General features: G+C 52.7%; 8 protein-coding genes across 9 annotated transcripts; 5 read left to right on the top strand and 3 right to left on the bottom strand.

The window, feature by feature from the left end:
• The first annotated feature begins 24 nt into the window (after positions 1 to 24).
• TrAtP1_006161 (uncharacterized protein) lies at positions 25 to 7,250 on the top strand. 2 transcript variants are annotated; one of them, XM_066113005.1, is made up of 3 exons: positions 25 to 511; positions 1,156 to 4,864; positions 4,919 to 7,250. In XM_066113005.1, exons 1-2 carry the CDS (start codon positions 509 to 511, stop codon positions 4,345 to 4,347), a joined length of 3,195 nt encoding a protein of 1,064 aa, XP_065969091.1. In that variant the 5' UTR covers positions 25 to 508; the 3' UTR covers positions 4,348 to 4,864; positions 4,919 to 7,250. The 2 variants fall into 2 exon arrangements, with proteins under 2 accessions (XP_065969091.1, XP_065969092.1); XM_066113006.1 differs by having other exon boundaries at positions 25 to 4,864.
• Positions 4,971 to 7,087, bottom strand: TrAtP1_006160 (uncharacterized protein; the record flags this gene model as incomplete). Its single annotated transcript, XM_066113004.1, has 3 exons — positions 4,971 to 6,158; positions 6,221 to 6,969; positions 7,081 to 7,087. 3 exons carry the CDS (start codon positions 7,085 to 7,087, stop codon positions 4,971 to 4,973), a joined length of 1,944 nt encoding a protein of 647 aa, XP_065969090.1.
• A 5,144-nt stretch (positions 7,251 to 12,394) lies between the features above and the next one.
• On the top strand, positions 12,395 to 13,003 carry TrAtP1_006159 (uncharacterized protein; the record flags this gene model as incomplete). Its single annotated transcript, XM_014082801.2, has 1 exon — positions 12,395 to 13,003. The coding sequence occupies one exon, from the start codon at positions 12,395 to 12,397 to the stop codon at positions 13,001 to 13,003; it is 609 nt and encodes a 202-aa protein (XP_013938276.2).
• A 523-nt stretch (positions 13,004 to 13,526) lies between these two features.
• TrAtP1_006158 (uncharacterized protein) lies at positions 13,527 to 15,459 on the top strand. The gene is made up of 2 exons (XM_014082800.2): positions 13,527 to 13,866; positions 13,934 to 15,459. The coding sequence occupies exon 2, from the start codon at positions 14,328 to 14,330 to the stop codon at positions 15,306 to 15,308; it is 981 nt and encodes a 326-aa protein (XP_013938275.2). The 5' UTR covers positions 13,527 to 13,866; positions 13,934 to 14,327; the 3' UTR covers positions 15,309 to 15,459.
• Positions 15,460 to 15,566: 107 nt separating this feature from the next.
• Positions 15,567 to 17,024, top strand: TrAtP1_006157 (uncharacterized protein). The gene is made up of 2 exons (XM_014082799.2): positions 15,567 to 15,937; positions 16,005 to 17,024. The coding sequence occupies exons 1-2, from the start codon at positions 15,696 to 15,698 to the stop codon at positions 16,813 to 16,815; spliced, it is 1,053 nt and encodes a 350-aa protein (XP_013938274.1). The 5' UTR covers positions 15,567 to 15,695; the 3' UTR covers positions 16,816 to 17,024.
• A 51-nt stretch (positions 17,025 to 17,075) lies between these two features.
• On the bottom strand, positions 17,076 to 19,360 carry TrAtP1_006156 (uncharacterized protein). The gene has a single exon (XM_014082798.2). It carries the CDS (start codon positions 18,854 to 18,856, stop codon positions 17,186 to 17,188), a length of 1,671 nt encoding a protein of 556 aa, XP_013938273.1. The 5' UTR covers positions 18,857 to 19,360; the 3' UTR covers positions 17,076 to 17,185.
• Positions 19,361 to 21,218: 1,858 nt separating this feature from the next.
• Positions 21,219 to 21,776, bottom strand: TrAtP1_006155 (uncharacterized protein; the record flags this gene model as incomplete). The annotated part of the gene is made up of 1 exon (XM_014082797.2): positions 21,219 to 21,776. One exon carries the CDS (start codon positions 21,774 to 21,776, stop codon positions 21,219 to 21,221), a length of 558 nt encoding a protein of 185 aa, XP_013938272.2.
• Positions 21,777 to 24,510: 2,734 nt separating this feature from the next.
• On the top strand, positions 24,511 to 25,637 carry TrAtP1_006154 (uncharacterized protein; the record flags this gene model as incomplete). The annotated part of the gene is made up of 2 exons (XM_014082796.2): positions 24,511 to 25,035; positions 25,218 to 25,637. 2 exons carry the CDS (start codon positions 24,511 to 24,513, stop codon positions 25,635 to 25,637), a joined length of 945 nt encoding a protein of 314 aa, XP_013938271.2.
• Positions 25,638 to 25,864: the final 227 nt, after the last annotated feature.

Here is a 25,864-nt window from a genome sequence, read left to right as displayed (position 1 = left end):
CTTCTCCAGCTGGAGCAGAGTAAGAGTACATGTACCCATTGCCGCCGTTGTGGTACCTGTTTCTTTGTCTTGTTTCTTGTTCTTCTCTTTCTGTTGTAATTCTCTCTCTAGCTCCAACGTCAACGTCAACTTGATCTCTTCTTTGCTGCTTCAATACGCCAAAACTCTCCCGCCACCGATCCCGTCGCCCCATTGCCTGCTCGGAACAGCCTATCAGAGCCCGCCTGTCACTGTTACCTCCAGCCTGTAGCGCCGGCTCCAGCGTGCTGTTCCGCCATTGAGCCACTGTAGGTGCCTGTAGGGTCTTCCCAGTCCACTAACAGCGCCCCCCCCTTCTTCGCGTCTGTGCGCCCGTCTTGCTGGAGACCTATTTTTTTTTGTTGCTCGAACTCCCTCCGAGCCCACATCGTCAGCTCCATCGCGCGAGCCAAACGGGCAGCGCACAACTCCAGAGCGAACAACGAGTGCGACGTTGGCCCTTTCAGACAGTCCCGGCCGCCGCCTTTGAATGGTACGTCATGCCCTCTCTCCCAGCCCTCGTGCCCGTCCCGTCTGCGACTCGACTCGCCTCGCCTTGGCCGCCAGCTGAGGCCTCATTTCATGCCATGGTGGCCATCGCGCTCTTTTCTCGCTCGTCGAGGCGAAGCCCCTGTGCTGTGTCGTGTTGCATCTCGCTCCAGTCCTCTGCCCTGCGCTCAGCCGCTCGAGATTCCTCGGCTGCCGGATCACCGCTGCCCCGGGGCTCCTGAAGATCTTCCCGGCTGCTCGCTGCCAGCACGAGACGCAGAGACGAGCAGAGTGCTGTGGCGAGGACCGTCTTGCAATCTCGACCACGGTGCGGTCAGAAAAGATCCCCCCCTGCCCTGCCTGCTGTCCGGCGCAAGTGGTCATATTACATGCCAGTATCCCCCATACTTGCTTTGGCCAGGAACGGGCTGATCCCATCTGACAAGCTTGCCGGAAGGGGACTGTCATTGTCATCTTTCATCTTTTCTTTCTTGCTTCCTTCTTTCGCCTCCCCCCCTAATACTCCTCCTCCACCTGCGCTCGTGATCCCGCAGACGGCCCTCAACCGCCGTCTTCTTCTTTTCTTTTGCGCCTCTCGACGCAATGGTCGACGCCATGGCCGAATATGCACCACTGACTGGTTTACAGAGCCCTCCGCCGAATAGCTTTTATACTTACTCCGACTCTGGGGCCAATGATCCCCGTGCGCATACCGATCACTACAACAGCAATACCAACGGCGCACATCGAGGGCCTGTTCACAACTCTTCCGCCAGACTCGCTCGAAGACCTTCAACCCAGGCACAGGGCCACGCGACTTCGGCGTCCCAAGGAGGATCTTCGTCCCAATCCAGAGCATCATCCATATCCAGGGCTCAGCAGCAGCATGCGAGACAGCTGAGTCTACAACACAGCCTCGAGAAACCATTGCCAGAGCCGCCGGCTCAAACAAATCCCACGCCCGTCGCCCCGACGACTACACCCGCTACCTTTGAGAGCGTTTCCAAGAGCTTCACTCCCGTAGATACGCCTCAAAGTCGCTTTTTAGAGTCCCGATTGGATAATCGACTAGACGTTATGGATTCGAACAACTCGGCCGCTGGCCACCAGATGTATGGCGCCTCTGGACAGGATAATTCGTATGGCCAAGACAATATGGCTACGCTGAGTTCGGCGAGATATGGTGGCGGTGGTGGTGGTGGTGGTGGAGATGAATACAGAGACGGACACAGGGAAGGATTGACTCCACGGAGCAATGGCTCTGTATCAGCAGGCATGTCGCCTGCAATCGGGCAGCCTCAAGCGCAAACCCCATCTGCCGGTACCCCAGTTGGCGGCCCTTCGCAAGGGTCTTCAGCGCATCTATCGGGCTTAATGTGCAACGTACACAGGACGACTGGACAGGAGCCCCCGCCGCTTGTAGGAGCTACGACAACTATTCTGGGCGATAGCCTGTATGTGTTTGGCGGCAGGATCCTTTCTCGAAGCCGCCCCGCGCCTCTTACCTCTGACCTCTACGAGCTGGACCTCATACGCCGGCATTGGACGAGACTCGCAGTGTCTGGCGACATTCCGCCTCCGCGATACTTCCATTCCATGTGCCCTCTCGGCGGCACCAAGATGGTTTGCTACGGTGGCATGTCTCCCGCGCCCAATCAGCCCATGGGAGCCGATCAGCAACAGCCCGAAGTTACCGTCATGTCCGACATTCACATCTACGACGCCCCGACAAAGACATGGTCTTACGTGCCGGCACAAGATCCCCCTCAGGGACGCTATGCCCACTGCGCCACCATTCTCTCTTCATCGGCCACATTTTCCTCAAAGGCCGCCCCTCTTTCTGCTCTCCAGCACAACCCATCCAACGGCAACCCCAACGAAGGCCGTATTGGCATCAACATTGACGGATCTGGAGGCGCTCAGTTGATTGTTGTCGGTGGACAGGATGGCGCGAACCACTACATTGAACAAATCAGCGTATTCAATCTCCGAAGCCTCAAGTGGACGACGAACCAGCCTTTGGGCAAGAGCTGCGGCGCCTATAGGAGTGTCGCCGCGTCTTTGCCCCCGGCGGTAAGCGCAAGGATTGGAATGAACGCCCAGAATGGCCAGCAGCGTACCGAGAGCACTGCCGGCCAAGAACCCGGGTCATCTATGCTCATCTACTCCAACTATAATTTCTTGGATGTCAAGTTGGAGCTGCAGATCAGGGGTCCCGATGGAACTTTAACCGAAAGGGCCATGTCGGGAACTTATTCTCCGCCTGGCCTTCGCTTCCCCAATGGTGGTGTCATTGATACTCATTTTGTGGTCAGCGGTACATATCTCACGTCATCGAAGCAGGAATATGCGCTCTGGGCCCTGGATCTTCGATCTCTCACCTGGAGTCGGATCGACGCCGGAGGCAGCGTCTTCAGCCAAGGCAGCTGGAACAGAGGTGTTTTGTGGAATCGACGAAATACATTTGTCATTCTGGGCAACAGGAAGAGGAGCCTGGTTGACGACTACAACCACCGCCGTATCAACTTTTCCAACGTCTGCATGGTAGAGCTTGAGGCCTTTGGCTTCTACGATAACCCGCGCAAGGTGGACCCCATGTCGGGCTTCGTCTCGGCTAGCAGCCCGTACTCTGGGATGAACCTAAGCCTTGCGCGCAAAGCTGGTGCTACTGCCGGCGGCCGATTCCACTCTCGGGCAAGCGAAGATCTGGGAGAGAAGATACTGGCGTTCCGGGAGCTGTCCGACATGGACATCCTGTGCATTGGCGGGGAGCGGATACCAGTCAACTCTCGAATTGTTGCCCGCAGATGGGGCCCATACTTTGTCCAGCTCCTGCGAGAAGGCACAGCTACGCAAGACGGAAGTGATGCTGTAACACTGCGATCTGGTCTATCTAGCAATCCACTGCGGGCATCGGCCTTGACCATTACGCCGAATAATAGGAACTTCGACGACTCGGCGACGCTGGTAGGGTCCATTGGCGGATCTGTCTCGGGACCATCTGGTCTCTCAGGACCTATCCATCACGGAGGAGGCGGCGCAGCGCACAGCAACGGAGATGAAGCGGCGGCGGCTGTTAACACAGCGCCAACACCACGCAGTCTGATGCCTAGCTCAAGGCCTCGATGCCTTTACCTACCGCACACGTACTTGACCATTCAATCCTTGCTGCACTTTTTGTACACTAGCTCTCTACCTTCACCCGCCTCTTCACTGTGCACGCCGCAGATCCTCTGCTCACTCTTACAAATAGCGCGGCCATACAGAGTTGACGGTCTTTTAGAAGCTGTTGTCGAGCGTCTACATGCCCTTCTCGATAGTAGGAATGCGGCGGCGGTGTTCAACGCGACGGCCATGGCTGCTGGTGGTGGCCGCGGCATCGATGGATCCCTCAATCCCAACTTTTTCGTTGGCAGTCTTGATCCGGTGGGATCTCCAGTCTCTACATCCGACTTCTCTCTCAGTACCACCACCACCAACGATTCTTCTTTCGGCTCAGACCTGAATTCACGTACAGCAAGCCTGAGTCTAAACTCAACTCTCAACACATCCTACGCCTCAAGCGGCGATGTTTCTGCTGCAACAAGCGCGAGTGGATCTGAGTGGGGATCTGAGATTGGCGATAATGACCGTGACGGCGTCATCTGGAATGGAGAGCTTAGCAGCGTCATTGGCCTACAAAAGCGAGGCCTTCGAGGTCTGATGGAAGGCCGAAGAATGAGAGAGAGGACTGGCACGGGAACTGGTGGCGCGGCAGGCATGGGAGCGAGTGGGATCGCTGCAAACTATGGAGGTCAAGCCGGCGGCCAGCGAGTGGGATTGGGAATCGCAGGCCCATGAGAGGTGTGATTGGGATGGCCTCCATTGTACAGAATTGAATTGAGTTGAAAAAAAACGAGAGAGGGGAAAGCAAAGAGGGGGGCAGTTGGGAAAACTCTGATGTTTATATCATGAGCGATTTCATTTATGTAGATATCTCTTTTTTTTTTGATGGAGGAAATGTTTGGTTTCTTTTCTTTTGTCAAGATTTGGGAAGATGTTCCAGGTATATACAAATGAGGTTTACGAAGCATCGGCGGGCCATGTTGAAATGCATTGGCTGATAAAATGGGCCACGATTTGATGCAGCGTTGCCTGGAGCCAAAGTAATGGGGAAACTTGCGCTTTTTTTTTTATCCTTGCTTGAGCTTTTGCATTTTACATGTTGCATATTGCATTGTATTCTTTCGTTTCTTGGTTTGCATATTACAGCGGTGGACGCATGTGGACTGAGATAAGACTGAGTCTGTAGTATATACTAACTACCTATGTAATAGATGTATGAATCAAGTTGTTACATGGTCTCAAAGCCACCAAGGTATGAGAGCGCGCTGTGCTGAGTAGCAGTTGCAAAGACTAACATGGGAAATAGTCGCCGTAGATATATCATCGTCATCATGGCTTCGTTCATTGACAGAAACTGGCTACAACTTGACTCTTCCGCCCTCGAGCTCCCTCCACTCCTTTTCCCTAAAGGGCACATACGTATTACCTTTGAGCCAGTATATGTCAGCATCCTCCTCTTCCTTGCTAGCATCGCCGCTGCCGTCCTCGGCCTCCGTCACCGTCTTCAACTTTGGCTTCACCCCGGCGGCCCGCAAGCTGGTCTTCTGCTGCTTGTTCGTCCCCGTCGTCTGGCTCCCCACGCCCACCTCCCTGACCAGTCGGAGGAACAAGGGGCGAGCATAGCGCGGCAGCGACGCCTTGACGTGATCGGCCAGACTCCGCAGCGTCGTCTCGTCCGGCACGGGCGTGTCGAAGCAGATGGCGGCGCATCCCGCGCGGCCGTCGTGATGCGGCAGCTGCACGCCGTAGACGTTGGCCTCGCGCACCGCCGGGTGGAGCCCGACGGCCTGGCTGACCTCGGCGGTGGAGACGTTCTCCGACTTCCAGCGGAAGGTGTCGCCGATGCGGTCGCTGAAGAAGGTGAAGCCGCTGGGGTCGCGGCGCAGGATGTCGCCGGACCGGAACCAGGCGTCGCCGGGGGCGAAGACGTCGCGCAGGATCTTGGAGCTGGAGGCGCCCGGGTTGTTGAAGTAGCCCTGGAAGCGCTCCTGGACGTCCTCGGGCGGCAGGCGGTACAGCATCTCGCCGGGCTCGCCGGGCTGGACGCGGCGGCACCGGTTCGTCACGGGGTCGCGCCAGGGGGCGTCGGTGTCGTGGTCGACCTCGACGAGGGCCGCGGCGCTGTTGGTGATGAGCGAGTACAGCCAGCCTGCCCGGCCGATGGCGCCGCGGCCTAGGTCGTTGCTGCTGACGTTCCACGCGGAGCCGGGCGACTCGGTGGCGGCGTAGAACTCGGCGACGGTCTCGATGCCGAAGCGCTCCTTGACGCGGTCCCAGACGTCCGGGCGCAGGCCGTTGCCAAAGGCGATGCGCACGCTGTGCTTGCGGTCGAGGTTCTCGCCGGTGACGGGGTCCATCTGCGGAGGCGCGGCGAGCAGGTAGCGCAGCGTCTCGCCGACGTACTGGATCGTGGTGGCCTTTGAGGCGCGGCAGTCGTCCCAGAAGGTCTTTGTGGAGAATTTGCGGCCCAGGGCCTGCGTGGAGCCGGCGACGAGGGTTGAGCAGAGGGAGAGGATGGCGGCGGAGGAGTGGTATAGGGGCATGCACTGGGACATGATCAACTGACTGACTTCTTTCAATGGAAGAGAGAACGAGGCTTACCGTGTACATGATGTCGCCGCCACCGCGGTTCAGGAGCGTCTCGACTATGCTCCCGCCATATATGCATTTCCCCCCATGCCACGACCGCCGCCTTGGGCAGACCCGTGGTGCCCGAGGTGTAGATGAGCATTGCCATGTTGGACATGGCATCGTCGGACCTGTCCACGTTTGGGCTCCTCGTGGGGGCTGTAGATGCAGCCTCGGCTTCGGCCTCTGGAGTGAAGACGACAAAATTCACATTCGGCAGACTCTTGACACTCTCCTCATCGACATTTGCGGCCACGGCCGGATCAACCAGACAGAGCTTGGTGCTCGCCGCCTCGATACAATGCGCCAGGGGCTTCCCCGTCAGATTGTAATTGATAAACGCCGGCTTCGCGCCAATGGCCCACAGCGCAAACCACACAAACACAAAGGTGTCCGAGTTCTCAAAGTCCATAGCCACGACATCCTTGGGCTTGACGCCAAACTTGGTCTTGATCCAGTGGCCGTAGCGGAGGACTCTGTCGTACGTCTGCGAATACGAGTGCGTCTTGCCGTCAAAGATGAGGAACGCCTTGTTGGCGTAGCGGGCGCTTTGGGCATGGCTCTCCAGGGCGTAGAAGAGGTTGATTGTGTCGGTCCTGAGGCCGCGGCGGACGCGGATAGACGCCTTGACGATGGATTTGATGAGGGCGTAGTCGTACCAGAAGCCGGATTTGGCGTTGAGGTAGGCCAAGGAGGCGGCTGCGGCGGGGAGGACGATGGGGAGGGGGACTGGCATGGGGATGTTAGTTGTGGGTTTGTTTTACTATGTGGCAAGAGTATGTATAAAGAGAAGAGATTCAAGTAAAAAAAGTATAGATACTCGGAGGGTAAAGAACTCACCTGGCATTTTGGCGTAGAGGATAAAGTATGTAGTTGTAAGTGAGGACAATGTGAGATGAGATGGGAGTTGGCGATCAATCACTCATGAGAGAGTCCAGTGTTGGCCCGACTCTCCTCCCTTGCCTGAACCGCACGGGACGAAACTCCCACCCCCTCCTCTCAGCTCTCCTCTCATACAGACCGGTCCTTGTCTCGTCGTCCTTTTCCGTTCCTCTATTCACTAACATGGATGTGATCTCATACTGCTCATGGCCAGAAAGGGATTACCGTCGACAGGGAGCCTCGGCATTTAGGCGGGCTTTTGGCCCAACAGCAATCAATGCCTTTTCTCGGAGCTGAAGTGGCTTGTACGTATACATGTGTTTGTGAATTTTGGGGTACCTTGGGGGACACATGCATGGAATCGCACAACAATGGAAATTACATGTAACTTGAGCGGAATGGGGATTGTATTTACTGATGAATGCCACTTTCCAGAGGAACAGAAAAAAGAGACGACAGGACCAGGACGAATTAAATAGCATGCGAAATATCTAAAAGGAAAATGAGGAAAAATGAATACAAGACTAATAGAAACTTCTCCACTGATGTTTTACTTTTGTGCGGAGGTGCTGGAATTGCGGCGTCATGCATATTGCCTGCGTACCTGTAGCTTTGTGCGCGCCAGGACAATAGAGTAGATCCCATGTGGAGAGAAAAGAAGAAGCTAGAGAGCGGCTGAACGTGGCCGCGGGGAAAGCGTGGTTAGGCTTGCGAGAGAGTTTGATCCCTGCTTTTTAAAGTGACCGGATGGCTCTTTTTCTCTTTTTTTCCTCAATTTGCGGTGATGAGATGGTGTAAGTGCTAATTACGTGCTGCTGTCTAGCTGTGATGAGCAACTCGTACAAACAATAGTCGCGTCAGCCTTTTCTGTACAGTTGACCTATATATCGCCATGTCCTCAACGCTGATTGTACTCCATCCTCAACATCTCGTCACCGCAACCAAACTCACAACTCAACTTTCAAATAGTAGCAGTACCCCCAGCAATCGGAGTCTCGCAACGGCCGAAACCCGACGCCGCGACTCACATCCCCGCGAATCAGTTACTCTTTACAGCCAAAAGAAACCACAGGCGGGGAAAAAAAGAAACCACATCGTCACTGCGGCTTCACGATTCGGGCTCGCGTTGGTCCTAGCGGCGAGCTCTTGAGAGCGATGCCTCGGCTCATCGACTGCCCGTGCCGCTAGGCTTTAGGGGAAAGAGGGAAATGGAGCATTTCGTCCCTTTTTTTTTTGTTCCATCTTTGCTTCTGGGCGTGCGGGGTTTCGGTTCGTCCACAGTGGATCGAGCAAGGGAGGTGTTGGTAAAAAAAAAAACAAAGGCTGGGATTCCTGGCCTGTCACGATGCATGCGTATATACGCTCGACGCGGCCCAGCCCACATTCAGCAATCACGGCGACGTCTTGAATCCGGCAAGTTGAGAAGATTGCCAATGCTGTTCCTCAGATACAGTGCGCTTTGAAAAGGACTTTAATGTCGTGGAAGGGGTTTGTCGCGTGGTCGGTTGCGCTGTGTTGCGGAAGCTTGGCTTGACCTGTGCTTCGCAGCTAACACTGCTTAACCGAACTTGTGGTGACTAAGATTATATGATGTTGATGAATGTTTGGCATCGAGGCCAAGTCTGGGATGTTGAGCACCTGACGCTGGGTGTTGTGGGCAATATGCATGGAAGATGTCACCATCAGCTCGTCACAATGCTTATAATCTAATGCAGAGATGCAGCAGTGAAAACGGACCTTTAACAGCAAAGAATTTTATTTTGATAAATCAAACTATTGACTTGACGTAAGCTGTGTAAATACATATACTTTCCATGTACTTCATTACGCAACTTGGCACTGAATAGCTGCTGCTCAACAAACTCTTCCATATGCTCTCGTCTATCCACCATCCCTCGTATCGCCATTCACCATTTAAAAGCCCCGGCCGCCGTCCGCACAGTGCTCGGAGCTGAGTCGATTTATTGCTGAGACACCTCTCGGCAAGGGTAATTGAATTCCGACGTCGCAGTGTTATTCATTCGGTGCCACTTACCGTTACTCTGTGCGAGGTGATGTATCAATAAGTTTTGAACCTCTTCTGCTTATAGAATATACGCTATGCGAAATAAAAAACGGTGGATATCGCGACACAGCCAACTGGCTGGTACACGCATCTATAATACCCACAATCACTCATATCCAACAGTATTATGTTGTTGTGAGATATTTACAAGGATCGCTCATATACCAACCACAGTCCTCGGGCGAGCAAGCCATCCTTGTCCCATCTTTCGCCATCCATAATACCATGTTGTCTTCGCATGGCAAACGTAGCGATATCACCTCTGGGCAAGAACGACTGACATGTGTAAGGCCCGGGATAAGCGCAATAACGCCTCCAGCTTCTGCTATATCCGGAAGCAGCCCGATTGCGCTACTGTCTGTAACGATTAACCGCTCCTTTCGGCAACATGTCTTACAAGTAAAATTTTGATCCGGGCATCCTTGTTGAGAGCTAGAACTGACTGCAGTGCTGCAGATGGCTGATCTGAAGGCATCCTGCAAGTGCATATGTTTTGATGGCTTCGTACCATGGCCAGAATGATGAACGAGGCTCTCCATACTCGTCCTCTTCTTCAGAACTATGATACTCCAGAGGCGTGTCACGCAAATCATACCATCTACTCTCATCCTCATCACCTTGTTCGTCCCCGTATCCAACACAAGTTGCAAGATCAACCCAGCCCGCAAAGATCCAACAGCCGCATGTACATCATCAGCAATATCCTCAAGGTTCCACCAATCATTCGCTTCCACAGCAAGGCCGTCCCAAACAAACCTCCTCGTCAATGACCGACTTTTGCCGGCCCTTCATCGACAGCGGTTGTCCAACCCGCCGTACCGAATCAACAACGGATCCTTGCACCTCAATACGAAGTGTCGCTTCTAAAAAAGGTCCAACTTCGAAGCGGACAGTCCACTAGCCCTGAATGGCTTCTTTGTAACCGTCGCACGGGCGGCGTTGCTTTGCTGGGCCAGGCTGGGTCTCCCCAGTCTACCGCCCTTGAAGGCAGTCCAGCTCGCCTGCTATCCGAGGGGACGTTGTAGAAGAATTCCATGGAAGAGTCGTTTGTGGAACATGCCACAGTGGCAGTTGCGTAGATGCGGCTCAAAGGGTCTGAGTAGTCTGGGCTTGGGACCGTAATGTCCAGTTCCTGGGAAATGCCAAACAGGGTAAAGATTCGGTCTCTTGGATCTGTACAATTCTTTTCCTGCCGTGAAGCAAAAATATCCAACAGCCTCGGCCAACTTGCACTCCCTTCCCTCTTCTCTGTCAAGATCTACTCAGATACGCCTGTAATTGCATAGCAGAGTGTCACTTCCCCACCGGTAGTCCGATGCTCTCAGCATATCTAGTGCAATAACCAAATACCAAAGGTAGCAAGAAACCTCCACAAAGGACCTGAACCCGATGTTGCAGTAGCAACGCCACTTCTTGAATCGTCCACATGCGAGAGAACCAAAATCGCTGAAACAGAGGTCCAATCGAGTCGTCCGAGTCTTTCTTCACTTACAAGCCTGCCAAAAGAGGCAGACATCTTTCCATCCACCCCTTGTCCACGCCCATCAGCGTAATGTCTTTTAGATACTGAATGGCCGTCTTACTCGTCTCATCTTCCTCACTAAGCCAGACGACCACCTCCGCGCCTTGCTTGCAAATGTCTCGCATGAGTGCGACCTGGGCGCTACGTTCGGCTGTGGACGTTGATCGATGCAGATTCCATCAATCTACAAAGTGAGATCGCTCATGCTTCTTAGCCGGCGCAACGCAGCCATGCAATTCTGTGTGATACGTAGCGTGGCGCCATTGCATTCAGTGGGATGTGACGGCGTTTGTGCATTCCAGGATGATGATGGTGCCTTGTATACTAAATCCGCGACAAGAGAAACTTCAGTCAACCTGCATTGTAGCGGATCTGATAGCAGAGCTGCAGCTTAAAGATGGATTAACCTGATAGATCTAGACAGAATAAGGGGAGTATGAATATACGTCGTCGTGTTCTACTATATGAATAGATAAGACTGCTCGATTGGGTGGATCAAGGATACATGTCAAATGCAGGCGAAGGGGCTAGCCGATCGATGCATGCGATTCACCATAAAAAGATTTGAACACCTGATGGGATGTCCAGGTCCATACATTGCTGGAAGATCATTTCGATGCTACTATGATGTATATGCAATGCCTTTTCCCACCATTTTCACAATGCTGGAGAACGTGTATTGGCATAAAAGTCAAGAAAACTTTCCTAAGTCTATATGGTGAGTAGCGTCTGCGTCTGTTGTTCCTTTCTCTCTCCCTTGCTTTGTCAAATGTCCAAGCGATAGTGTTTTACACGTATCGGTATTATTCATAGTTAGCAACACCTCTATCGAATCATACAACTGCGACTTGCAGCTTAATGCCGATATAGCCCGACAAAGATGGCCACCTGAAAGTCTTCGCCACAGCCCAGAGTCGACATGATTCGAAGCCTCTCATATTAGCTTGAATCTGCCCCAGAGAGGCATCTTGATCTGCTGCGCCTACAACATCAACTCACCGAAGCTAAAAGCATAGCTTCTATGCTTGCCCTGGAGCAAATGACTAACAGCCAGCTAGGCGTGGCTGCGCTCTTGATATTCAAGACAGCTATACTGTCTTCATTACAGCTTCGCCACACCCGTTCTCCCGCTCCCAGGAGCCATGCCATAAATCGCCTGAATTATCTGGTGAACTGAGTAGCCAAGTACAAATTAGGCAAGACGAGGTTGCTGTGCCTGGACGATCGTCGCCAGTATTGGGTTAGCTGTCTCAATAGTCTGCCATTACCGCCACATTATTTACGCGCTATCGTCGCAGCTGAAAATTAGGCTGGAGCTGTATTGAGGCATCCAACACTGCTAGAGATGGATCAAGAAATTGTAGGAGCAATAGTAGATATTTAAAAGCCAGAGTCTTGGCGTTATAATGTCCGTTTTCATGAGTTGATGCCATAGGTCAACAGCGCTGAATCAAAGAAGCATCCTCAAGTCACAATGTCGGCTCAAAACAAGTTTACAACCTGCAAGTTTGTGATAGAGAAATGCGATTTCTCCAATGCACAGCTCGCACCGAGTCAGTAATTCCACAGTTGACACGCCTTGTACCGGGTCTCACTGCTAACACACTCATCAACTAGCATGTGTTAAGAACTTCTGCCAAGGAGAGCCATACGGCTTTGGCTCCTGCACAGTCGACTTCACTGGCATGCCAACCCAGTGCTGCTCGCAAAGCACGGTTGGCGACGTTGCGCAGTGCATGGCCGAGTTCCAGCAGCAAAATGGATTTGGCGTCTTTCACGATGCTTGTCTTGCCGTTGAGCGTTACGTCGCCAGCTGCGAGAAGGCCGTCTCCAACTTTGATAGCTCGTCCTACAAGGAGCAGGCTAGCTGTCTTTGCTATGATGACAACAACAACTACGACCCAGACACGTGGGACAATGCGGTAGCAACCTGTGTGAGCACGGGGCAAAGCGCTCATCCGACCATCTGGAGCGCATTGGAGAAGAACTCTGGGGCGATTGGCCTCTGCACCAAGTTTGCAGATGCTGCCGCCACCGGCCCTGCAACGACCGGCCCTGCTCCAACAGAGGCAGCGAGCTTCACCGCCACTGGTGATGCCTCTCCGGGAACAACGGCGGGTGGTGGCTCATCGACCCCAGCCGAGACAGGCTCAGCAGTGAGCAGCCCGACTGGTTCCAGCAAGCAGTCATCAACTGCAACTCGCAGCTCAGCGGCAGCGGCCACCACGAGCAGCGCAGCAGCTCCTAGCATTGGAGAGGTAAGCCGTACCGGATCGAATCTCTTCTATGCATAACAATTAGGCAGTATGCTAACAAGATTGGCGATAGATGGGCCATGTTCGCATGAAGTGGATAGCTGTAGGCCTCGGACTGGCGCTGCCTGCGTTTATGGCGACGCTGTAGGTGGTGAATGGCTAGGCAATACACAGAGCCTGACCAGTGCGTGTGTTAATGATGATATGACGAATGACTGGGACAAGATGGGCGTTTTGGTTGATTTCGATGTATTCTGGTTCACATTTGGACCAAGCTGCCTGTGGCTTGAATCTGAGTTCAGCTGGCGGCCGTAGCAGCGTGGTTCATGTTCCCCGATATGTTAGCCATAGATTCAAGGCAGTAATTAATGGCAGTTGCTCATGTAGAGAAAAAGAAGCGAGGAATGAAATGAGCAAACACGATGCCAGAATCTCAAAGATGCATCGATGCAATGTTGTTGAGTACTCATCGAAATAGAGAGCGAGCACGTGACTGCGCCGCAGCTGAGTTCCCGTTCCTGGACAGGCAATGTCATTAATGCCACTTAGCTCCAGACCCATCAGGGTCCAGATAGCATCCATTCATTACAACGTATACTGGAGCATCAAGGCATTGACTCTGCGCAATAGCCGATCCAGGACCAGCCGCTCTCTTTCATCTCCCCAGGACGGCAATCATGGCGTCTGGAGAATCAGAGCCGCTGCAGGCGCCCAGCGATTCTGCGCCTGCGCCTACTCTGCCTCCTCCTGAGAAGCGATCGGCCGTCAAACAGCGATCCTATGTCGTCTTGTCTTTCTGGCTAGTCGTGCTTCTGCTTGGCGTGCCGTTTTGGTGGAAGACAACAGCCATATATCGCGCTGATTTGCCTCTGGATAGCATGCTGAAATGGGCTGACGGCAAGGTATGGCTATCCGATGCCCCCAGGACATTGCCTTGTCGAACCCCAGCTGACTTTACATGGTTATTAGGCCTGTCGACCTGTCTTCCCCCCTCCAGATCTCGATACAGGCGGATTCCCTGCAAGACCAAGAAGCGCAGAATCTCATCCGCCTGACCCAGCATGCGCTGGACGATCTGAACGACTTCTCCGGCCACCATCTGCGCCTGGAGCTTGCGCCGCGGAACGCGCCTATTCGGAGAGACGATTTCCAAACCGCCCTGACGATTCGACTCAAGCCGGGGACGAGCAGCTCCGCATCGCTGAACCAAGAATCTGCCGTACTCGACATCACCTACCCTCCAAACCATGTTCCGTCTCTTACGTCGTCATCATCGCCGCTTGCCTCCTACATTACAAACGAACTCCGCGCCACTTTTGCCGAGGAACAGTCCATTATTTCATATCTTCTCTCTACATCATCCATGTCCACCGGTGTACGTCCCCAGGGCCTGAGCGCGGAAGCTGCGGAGGCACTCTCGAAGAGAACGACTCGATCACTACGATACGCTCCAACTTACCACCTTACTTTCTCTCTCTTTACCGATAGAGGGCTACCCAATACTTGGGATATTGAGGCTGCGTTGGACGAGTATATCCGGCCGATGCTAGAAGTTTTGCGTCCGATTCACAACTTCACCATCGACACACAGGTTCAGCTATACGCCGTGCCTGGCGTGCAATCCCAAGTGCTCAACAAAGAGCATCTGTCCTCGTTTATCAATGCCGCCGAGTGGCCGCTGTCGCCATCTATTGGTAAGGCGCCGACAGTCAACTTTGTCATATACATTGGAAATCAGACGGTTGGACTGGACGCCGAGACAGAAACCTCGCAGTCATGGATGATTCCCCAATGGGGCACCGTGTACCTGCTATCTCAGCCAGACACGGAAAGCCACGTATCTACTGCAACGCTGAAGCAGCCAATGCTTACCTTTGGCGGCCATCTTCTTTCGCTCTTGGGCACACCTCAGTCTGGGTCTCTACCCTTGAGGCTTTCTACTCTCGGTCGCATCCGATCTACTGATCTCTTGCTTCGTGCATCGTCCACGCTAGGGTCGCTTGCAAGGCTATCACTCGCGCTGCCTTCCATCTCGATCCCTCGGAACGTTGCAGATGGCGTCTCCAAGACGATGCATCACCTGGAACTGGCTTGCGCAGATCTTGGCGGGCCCGAAGGGTTGAAGCATGCGAGAATTGCAGAGGAAGAGGCAGAGAGGGCCTTTTTCGAGAAGAGCATGGTAGGACAGCTGTACTTCCCAGACGAGCACAAGATTGCCGTCTATCTTCCGCTGCTTGGGCCGATTTTTGTACCGCTTATCATGGGACTTATCAATGAGACCAAGAGAATTATTAAGGAGTTGAAGCAGAAGGCACTGGATGCCAAGAATAAGAAGAAGCAATAAGCAGAAACAAATGTTGATTGGAAAGATTATCTAGAAAGGAATGTTGTAGAAAAAAAAAAATAGAAAGATACCCATGGAAGCTTGAAAAGTTGCACAATTCTTCACATTGTCATTCTTTACGTACCGTACTTTAAATTCTTCACAGCATCGCATCACAAAAATCATGTGCCTCGGCCGTCCAATCGCCGCAAACGATCATCTGGGAAAGTGACGTCGCGCCCAAAGCTAAGGCGAAGCCAAGATTAGGAAGCTTAGGGAGGTGAATAACTGGAGCCCCATTTTCCACAGCAAAACCTCCATTCTGCGACAAACGACGACCCACCAGCCGCGGGCATCAGCATCGCCAGCTTCATCCTCCGTGTCGCTCAAAATGCGAAAGAGAAGAAGATGCTGCCCGAGCCTTCATTCACGCTGAGCATCCCCAGCATCCACGATGGGACCGCGCTGGACTGTCGGGTCTATCACCCAGACTCGTTCTACACAGAGGGCGCCGCGCCTTGGAAGCGCCACGCCGTTGTGTTTGCGCATCCTTATGCTCCGATGGGCGGCAGCTTTGATGATCCGTTGATGGACATTGCGGCCGAGCAGCTGCTCCGGAAAGGATACTTGCTGGGGACGTTTAACTTTCGGTACGCGTGTGTGAACAACACCGAATAAGAGGACGTGAGCCGCTAATGAGATTCATGTGAGATGCAGAGGTGCTGGTCGGTCTGCCGGAACAACGTCATGGACGGCAAAGCCGGAATGCGGCGATTACACCAGCTTCGTTGGCTTCATGGCGCACTATCTTCATCGTCTGGATCCGTTTGGCCACCGCGTGGCAGAGCCGCCATCAGAAAAGGCCGTGCCGCCCGTCTTGATGATGGCAGGCTACTCGTATGGAGCCATGATAACTACTCAACTGCCGCCCCTGAACGAGGTCCTTGAGCCATTCAGCTCTCCAGACTGTGGATCTCATGCTGCCCAAATACGCCTGCGGGCTGAAAGCTGGGCTGAAAGGCAAACCCAAGCGGTGCAGGAGGCTCGCGCCGCCGTGGCACGCGGACAGCAGAAAGCCTCCCGCAAGACTCCTACAGGCAGTTCCGAGAAATCATCTAGTCCGCCTGCAGCAGCAACACCGGCAAAGGGCAAGCTCTCACCAGCAAGCGGCTTCATCATGCCCCGGCCGGCCTATCTGCTCGTGTCTCCACTGCAAGGCCTCGTTACGCATCTCGCAACCATGTCGTTGGTCCCGTCGGTGTTTGCAAGGCAGAAGCCCCGTCAAGAAGACGACGCGGAGGCTAAGTTGGTGCGGAATCCCACCCTGGCCGTCTTCGGAGACAAGGACATCTTTGTGCCTGTTGGCAAGCTGCGTGCTTGGGTGGGACGGCTGAGCTCGCAGCCGGGATCGCAGTTCCAGGGACACGAGATTGGATCGGCAGGGCACTTTTGGGCGGAGGAGGGAGTGCTGCATGCTATGCTGGACTTGGTTTGTGATTTTGCGGGCAAGCTGTACGATGGCAATTAGACTAATGGATGGAGGAGGCAGCCTTTCGTGTGATGGATGGACAGGAGGCAATAACAGGCTCCTTTTTACGGTAGCACAAGTTTAGAATTGCTTTTTTATTTGGCGTCGAATGCTCATTCATCATATCATTTTACCATTATTGCTATTCTCTCAAGTAGTAATATCTGAGTTACTAGCCAATATCTTCTTTGCACGAGCCTAAATAAGTGCACATATGCAACTTCAAAACTCGCACAGAATTATGTATAGAAAGTAAAACCTCCAAGCTCGATATTCTTCATATGTACTTTTTTAAGCAAGAAACTTGGACAGAATTAACAAATAAAAACAAAAGCCCATAACTCCGCTACAAATCAAAACCGTACAGTTCTTATTTAGCATCCGCTGATAAATCTACGTGGACGTTTTGCTCATCATACGAGAGCTCACGCACCGCTTCACCCATCAACTCTTCATCCATTTGCATGAATGAGACCCGGCCTTTGACAAACCAGAAGCCAATGGCAGCGACGAGCATGACGCCAAACACGGCAATGGCGTAGTTCATGTCGGCCGGCGCAGGGTTAGGGTCGCCAGGGAAGAGGAAGAATACTGTTGTGATGACACAGTATATAACGGAGACGACGTTGAGAGGCATGCCGAATTTTCCCAGCTTGAACTCTCCCGGTGGCAGCTTGTCACGGCCTACCATGAGTAGGACAACGATGGGCATGCCATATGAGACGGTCAGAGCAATCGTGCTGACGCTGAGAATGGCTTCCAGGACAGTGTTTGCAAAGAGGTATAAGATGCCAACGAGGCTGATGATGAATGCTTGGAGCCACAGAGCACGAACTGGAACCTTCCAGGTAGGGTCGACGTGAGAAAAGTATGCGGCATAGGGAATACCGCCATCGCGGGAGAAACTCCACGTAAGACGAGAAGCAGAGGTCAGGACACTGACTCCTTGGCCCATGCCATTGAAGATGAAGAGGGCAACCAAAACAGCAGCGCCGTTGAGTCCAACCGTTTCCTGCAAGAGTTCCACAAACGGGAGACCTGTAGGAGGGTCCAGAACATTGTCCAAGTTCTGAATGGTGAAGAGGCACATGACCATGAAGATGAATCCAGAAATGGCGCCGCAGAGGACGGACAAGTACATGGTCTTTGGTCCATTCTTGCGAGGCGCGGGAATCTCCTCAACCATGTGGATGACAGAGTCAAAGGCCGTGAGACCATAGGCGCCCTGCACAAGCCCGATGAACCAAGTAACGCCGTCAGGCCAGCCGCTCTGGTTGATCCAAGTGGCAAACACAAACTTGGCCGACTGGTACTTGAGGTCGTCTTTGATGCCGACAGAGATGAGCAGCGCAAGGCCAAGCACGAAGAACAAGCCGACGTACCAGATGCCGACAAAGTTGTTGAAGCCGGGCAGAAACTTTTCATTGCGGCAGCCAACGTGGTTAATGGCCGTAAAGGCAATAGTGATGCCGACATAGACGAGGAACTGCACCCAGCCCTTGTTCGCGCCATCCCAGTCGGGATCAAACATGACCTTCATGCCCAGCACAAACTCCGTCATGAAGGCATTCTGCGACGCCGTCAACGTCCACCACCCAAAGGTATTGATCCACGCACACATGTACGCGGCGAACCGTCCCAGCGGCGTCTGGCTCAGCTGCGAGATCCAAAAGGCCTGCCCCAGCGCGGTGGGCATGCTGCTGCAGAGCTCGCCCATGGACACGGCAACGCACAGGTTGAAGATTGTCACGACGGCGAGGCCCCAGAGCACGGCGACGGGCCCGCCGTTTGTGAGGCCGCTGGAGAGGTCCTGGGCCTCGGTGGAGTAGGTGCCCAGGACGCAGAAGGCGAGGGCGAGCATGCTCCAGATGTCGAACTTGCGCGAGAGGGCCTGGCTGTGGCCCAGGGCGGCGAGGTCGACGGCGTCGCGGGTGGCTTGGTCGACGGAGTCGTCGAGGTCGCGCGGGTCGATGAACTTCATCGTGTTGGCGTCTTTCTTGGTGCTGCCACCGCTGTTGCTGTTGCTCCTGTTGCGGGACATGGTGGATGAGGTTGTCTTATTAATCTGTGGGAGTTGTTGAAAGGAGTATGTAGTGATGGGTAGAGAGGCTCTGTCACAACAGAATATCCCGTCGAGACAAGTATATCGTAGCTCGATGCTGCATTCCCAAAAACACAGCGTATAGGTAGGTTGGTTGTCTCAGAATATCAAATTACCGCGTGATAATGTGAGACTCTGTGCCAGACTTATATCGGGGAGACAGCGGGCATTGTTCCAATTATAATCAGAAGAGAGATCGAAATAGGGAAGAAAGAAGACAGCCCTCTGCCGGACAAGGGCGCGCGTGATGCGTTTATGAGGTATTCGAACGTCTTTCTCTCTTCGGCCTTCTCCTCATCTTGGATCTTCAATCCCTACACGCTAAGGTTACACTCAACTCGCAACACACACACACACCACACCCTGCACTGCACCCAGTGCTTATCTCCCATCGTTCCTACAGCCCCGATCGCTCGCTCTAGGCGATAAGCAGCCTAGACAAGGGGCTCCAGTTTGGTATCAAATGGCAAAAGACTCAAGTTGCCACAGCGCGCTACGTACGTAACCCAGGGCAGCTGATAACGACGGGGAACTGATAGGACGGCGTCAAGGGCGGGCTTTGATAACAAAACGAGCCGGACGAGCTAAAAGGGCCTGCTTGAGATATGCTAAGGCCGGTGCTAGGCTAGGGGGGACCCCGGACTTCCCCAGATTTCTCCAAGGCCAGCGCGGTTTTGTCGCGGCTCCGAGAGGCGTCAAGAGCGTGGATCGGCGCGGAACTCTCCCCTCCTTTGTTGTTCGAGATGGCTGTTTTAGCAGGTGGTGATACTGGTTTATGCCCGTTATTAGTTAGCACGTCCTAAGCCACCCGCCGTGTTTCGGTCAGTTGGTGCTTCATACGATCTGTAAGAGAACAAAAATCCATGAGGTTGTTCCACGCCGATAAAGCGGTACCCTGGCCCGACCGCCCGGAAGCCCCCCGCTGAGAATCCACTGACCATGGAATATGACTTTTTTTTACACGTATCTGCCTATCTATGGAGAAGAGCATTGACAGGTCTGACACGCCCTTTTGATATCTGTTATCCTTTCTGATTGAGACTCTGAACAATCTTTTTGGCTGGTGATTTCTCGGTAGGGCTAAGCTAACCTCAGCTAAACCGCCCTCGCCCCCTCTGTTATCTCGTGCGCCCAACTGGGAAACTCAGCGAGAGGCCAGCTCGCTAGTAAATCTAGATGATGTGCATGCGCATGTGCTCCGTTCAGACCGTTCAAATGACTAATAGCTTGGTGCCGGAGAGGGCTGTAATTGCCGGCTCCCGGCGTTAGGCATTGAGAATATGACTTCGCTTAACTTGCGAATGCAATGCAAATGCTATATATTAACACTGATCCCTTTTCGTAGGTCCACAAATGACAAGATTTACTACTCCTTAGTATGCGGGGAAGGAAAGCTCGTGGGAAATGTCGGATTCTTTTCGATCATAGCCAGTTCATTCAATTGGCTTTCCCCGCCATCGTCATAGTGGCGATGATCCACCGTTGCAAAGCGCTGCGGCGAAGATGGTTTGGGCGGCGTTGATTGGGGGGCGTCAAAGGCGATATCCGCTTGTATCGCCTTGGCGGGATCTAACGGGTTATATAACGAAAGACAGAAGCTGATGGCTGAAAGAGAGCTGCTTAACCATTATTACCCTAAATTAACTTTTCAATAATTGAGGCTCTTGCAATGAGTTAGATTACGCTAATAGTAGTTTTTGTAAAGCATGCAAGTCTGCACGTATCTATTGATGAAGAGCACATCAATAGTTACTGTCGGTCCAAAGGATCTTCAGAAATTCACTGATATTTCTCGGTACTGCCTTGGGGCTACCTCCACCAAGTTGAAGGAAACAAAAGTCTCTTCAGCTCAGCCATCCCAGCAAAATCCCCCGCCGCGGTCCCTGCTACGTCTTTGTCGACCCATCCTTCAGTATAACCTCCCCCAAAATCAATCAGCCAAGCATTATTCTTCTCATCAATCAAAATATTTTCTGCCTTTACGTCTCCCCAAACTATATCGCTTGCGTGTAGCGCCGATAAGGCAGCCTCTATCTGACCCATCCACCGTTCTCTAACTGCAGGTAGAGGGTCATTGGGTTCTTCAGGGCTGACAATGTTGGACAATGGTCGACCACGTTCAATATGGGTTAATAAGAGCCCAAGGATAAAGTTATTGTCATCCATCACAATGCCGTACATGTGACATAGATTCACTTGAGAGTCTAAGCCGGCCGCATGAATCTTTTTGTATGTTTTGAGCTCTTGGATGATTTGTACACTGCCATGGCAGCGCTTCAAGAAGCATGCGATTTGGCCCTTTTCAATCAGAACCTTTTTTTGGTGGCTTGAAGAGTGCATCTTCAGGCTTCTCATGACTCGTGACGATTCCAGCTGGATCGTAGAAGGCTGTCCAAGTTTCAAGATCATCCAAGAAATCGTCATCAAAGCAAACATATGATGGCCAATGGGGCGATCTCTCGGTCAGCACACGGCGCGGCTGCAGCTTTTCATCAATGATGTCGAGTATAATCACGAAGAATTCAGGATAGAAATATTCTTTCAACGTAACTCGAATGTTTTCAACAGACTCCATTGGTGGATCAGGCGCGAGCTCAATGAGCAAGGGCTCAAATGGCGCCATAACCCAATCATAGACGTCGATATCGTATATTTCATTTAATACCTCTTCACCAGACTGCAGAACCTCCAAGTAAGACTTGTATTTGTGTGTTGCGGCAGGCGAATTGACAAAGTTCAAGGGTGAAGTCTCAATGTAAAAAATCTTGCCATTTCTGCGGGCCGTAAAGGTTGCATCATCGTCGCCTTCCAACATGCTGGTGATGTGGTATTCCATCTCGTATCGTGGAAGAGCCGCCATTGCAATCGCGGAGCAGTAGCCAAAATGATAAAAGTTGTTTCATAGACTCTGAAACGTAAAGTTCCACTACAGACTCGACTCTAACGAAGAGGCGAAAGCCGAGGTAGACTCTATGACAGGATTTTCCTCACGCGATGATATAGGATTTTGCAAATTCGTAGCAAGACCTTGAAGAACAAGCTCAGGTTCGACATGAGATTCTGATGCTCAACGTTCAGCGGAAGCTCTACTTACCCGGTAGATATAATATTGCCCTTTGTATCGATATAGAATGTAGACTTGTAAATTTACATGACCATGGAGATGTAAAGTCCACACATGTTTGCTTCTAAAATTTACAACACAGAGTTTTGTGTAGCGAGAACGATGCAGAAGTGTGCAGTAAAGCCACAAGACATGTGTTTTTTTTGCAATTCAATAGTAAACGAGCGTTTCCCTCCAAAGAGTATTACAATCGCGTCCGAGCATTCAGGTAACTACCCATCGCTTACCCACTCGTTTCTTTTCAGCGGAGGAAAAAATAGACAAAAGAGGAAAGAGATTCCATTGACAGCAAAGATACATCCAAGAATATGACAAAGTCCCAAAAAAAGCGCTCCATCAATTTCGTGCGTCGCGGCAAGCTATGCCTGGAATGCTACCTTGCTAAAAATGGAATCATGACGTGATTCCCCAATGACTATAATTAACCACTTGAAGAAAAAAAGAGCCTTCAACATGAAAGAGCCAACAGCAGATTACGCGCTTTTGTAGCTGTTGGCCCAACACATAATCCAGCCACAACTAACACCCCTAGACTAAAACTACGAGTAACAAGACCACTGAGGTCCTGCTGAAACGTTTCCGTCGCCCTCATGACCCGCGATCCGCAAAGGCCAATTTCCGCGACCAATGTCTAGTTCCGTGGAGACTGCTCCATCTCAATTGCTTTTTTCCTGTTCATGGATCTGGCCTCTGCTGGCCTCGCCACGGCCGTTATGACGAGGTACCGTAGCACCGCTTCCCAGGCGAGGAGGTACCTGGAGAATACCCGCCGCAGTCGGCCAATCAGACCAGCGCGGTAAGATCCTAGCGCGGCGCTTCTGGCAAGCCGTCCAAAGATAGAAGGCACTTAACCCGTATCTGGTCTAGTAAATATGGATCCATACCTTGACGCGCGCTTGAGGCTACAAACCAGCCAATGGCGCACCTCCCGCTAGTGGGGCCCATTCCCGCGTTCTGCTACCAACGCTCCCCACCAGCTTCATTCAATATCGCCAACCTCCAGACTTACACTGAAAAGAACCCGCCCACAGCTGGATCGCCAAGGGCAAGGCAGCGCGGCAAAACCCCTGGAAAGACATGCATCTTGCCATGTGCAAACTGGGCCGCGCAGGGGGCTCTCGGGTCCTCAACCGCCATGCGCCGTCGCATGATCCGAGCGCTGAGCGTGTGTCTTGCACCTCCATCGGCGTTTTGCGCGGCTGGCAGGCCCATCATCAACATCCTTTCCGAGCGATCCCCAAAAAAAATCTGCAATGCAATGATCCCGCTCATTTCCTGTTCGCGCCCATCGTTCGTGGGCCTTGCGCTGTTTCTGGAAAGGTATGGCCCTTGATGTCATTGCCGGCCAGGCTCTGGGACCATAAGCACAGCCGCGTTTCTGCAGTTCATCGCGAAGAGTGGATCGTGGACCGTGGACATGCCCTTTTTTTCTGCAAGGCAGCGAGTTCTCCATACCACGTTGACGGCTGCATGATCCACCTCGGATGGATGTAGAGAAGCTTGTGGAGTTTTGAGAAGAAGAACTTTTTTTTTAAATAGTGTCGAGACATGTTTTTGATGCTTGTCGTGGTCATCTCACTCGTGTTAGCCGCCTTGCAAATCAGGGCGAAGCGCTTCCTTACACGGTCTCTACCCTCCCCCCTTTTAGCACGCAACATGGAAATTTCCTTTCCCATTCCTGCTTTTTTTTATGCAAGACCCCAGCGTGAGTTACTCGGACAAGTAGTGCCATGGCAAGCCTTCCCAGTCAAGATAGCCGCCTTTCCTAAAAAAGGCTCCCCTTAACCGCCCGTGGCTCGATCGTAGTGCCAGCCCGACCAATATCAGCGAGCCATTCTCGGCAGACTGAGCTTTTCAGATACACGCGCGCCGTTTCATGTACATGTCCAATTGGGCTTAGTCCGTCTTGTTTCATCCGGACAGCCGCCCAAGGCCCATGATGGTTTCTCGTTTCTAGCCTCTTGACAGATGATGCATCGCAAAGCTTAAAGCAGGCCTATATCCTCCCCCGGCAGCCTGCTCTTCTCTTCTTTTTCTCTCCAGAGTCAATTTTTGTTTTTGTGTGTTAATTTGTTTTTTTTCCCATCCAAGTTTACTCATTTTTTTGTTACTTTTTGTTGTTTACTTGCTTCTTCATTCTTTCATTTGCTGGCCATCACCACTATTTTTTGAGTTTCTCCCCCCTGCAGACGACTCGCCGCTGTTCCCCCTCTTACAAGGACCAGACCCTCAAGGAGACCGCATTGCAGGCCAATTCGGTCAGGACCGCGAGGACCTCCGCCAGTCGATCACTCTTAATACCTAATTGTTTCATTTTTCCTTGTCAACGAGCCGGTCTCGTATCACCTCATCCAAACACCAATCTCTTTTCAACACTTGCACTCTCTTCCATCATTTTTGCATATCATCCGCCACAACCATCGTCATCTTTTTCCCTCCCGAATCAAAACTGCTCGACAACTCCTTCGCAATGCCCAGACAGACCAAGAACTCCGGCGAGCAGGGCTACGGCGGCCTCCCCGCTGGCCTACCGCCATCTTCCATGTACCCTCAGCCACGCATGATGCCCGACTCCTACTATGTCGCTCCTCCCTCTTCAGCCATGCCGATTCCCTCGCCGCTTCAGACGTCTCAACAACCACCATACGGACCATACTCTACCAGTGCCCCTTCGCCAACCCTCCCCATGGTATCTTCTCAGCCATCCCAGCATCGGCCCAGCTCTGGAGCCTGGAGTCCACAAGACGACCAGCAGCTCCTCCAGGCCCGCATGCAAGGGCTCAACTGGAATCAGATCAAGGAGCAATACTTTCCATCCAAGACACCCAACGCCTGCCGCAAGCGCCATGAGCGACTGATGGAGAGGAGAGGATCCGACGACTGGGATGCTCGCAAGATGCAGATCCTGGCCAAGGAGTACATGAGCATGCGCAAGGAGATTTGGAGCGGTCTGGCAGCTCGAACTGGAGAGAAGTGGAACGTTGTGGAAGCCAAGGTAAGCCCAAAGTCATTCTTCTATCCTATGTTCTTCTCTTTACTCTCTCTGTATTGCATGCCTCCTATCTGTGTTATACACCATCATAGCATGGGAGAACTATTTGTTATCATCACTATTCCCTCTCTTTTGCCTCCATCATCACCAGCAACTGCTAACATCATGCGTCCTTCTCCCTCTAGTGCATGTCCAACGGCCTCAAGAACCTCCAGAGCGCAGCCCGTGCCGCTTCGCGCCGTGACCGTCTCGAGACGGGAGCACTCACAGGGTATGACGACGATAGCGGCATTTCCGGCATCGGCCTGACTCCCGTTGATGAACTAGACGCTTCCTACAGTAGCCCCGCGACGAGCTCGTCCGGCACTCACTCCTACTCCAGCTCCGCCAGCTACCACCACCAGCAGCAGCATCTCCAGCCTCACCCCCAGTCTCACCTCCACCCTCAGCACCACCAGACCTCCTACGGAATGGGAGCAACAGCGCCTTACTACGGTGGCCACGGCTACTCCTCGAGCGTCAGCTCTACCGCAAGCATGAGCCACGGATACGTGTCCCGCGGGGGGCACCGGCACCAGCCAAGACAGCAGCCCATATCTCGATAGCCAGCGCCTTTCTGCCGAGAGGGGCATGGAGTCTCTTGTCCACCGTCCTCACGGAAACAAATACTGAGACGTCTCTCGCACATACACTCTTTTTATAACTACACTATCCTTCTTCCCCCCCCTTCACCCCCTTTCCCCTTATTTTTGTGTTGTTACATCACCTCCTTTCATTCGTTTCACTTTGACTCTTCGCCGCCTCGGCACACACAAAACTTTGCATTTATCAA

The sequence above is a fragment of the Trichoderma atroviride genome, chromosome 3 (assembly GCF_020647795.1).
Source record: "Trichoderma atroviride chromosome 3, complete sequence".
NCBI lineage: Eukaryota > Fungi > Ascomycota > Sordariomycetes > Hypocreales > Hypocreaceae > Trichoderma > Trichoderma atroviride.
The sequence above is the reverse complement of the archived record's forward strand: the minus strand, read 5'-3'. Positions and strand labels throughout refer to the sequence as shown.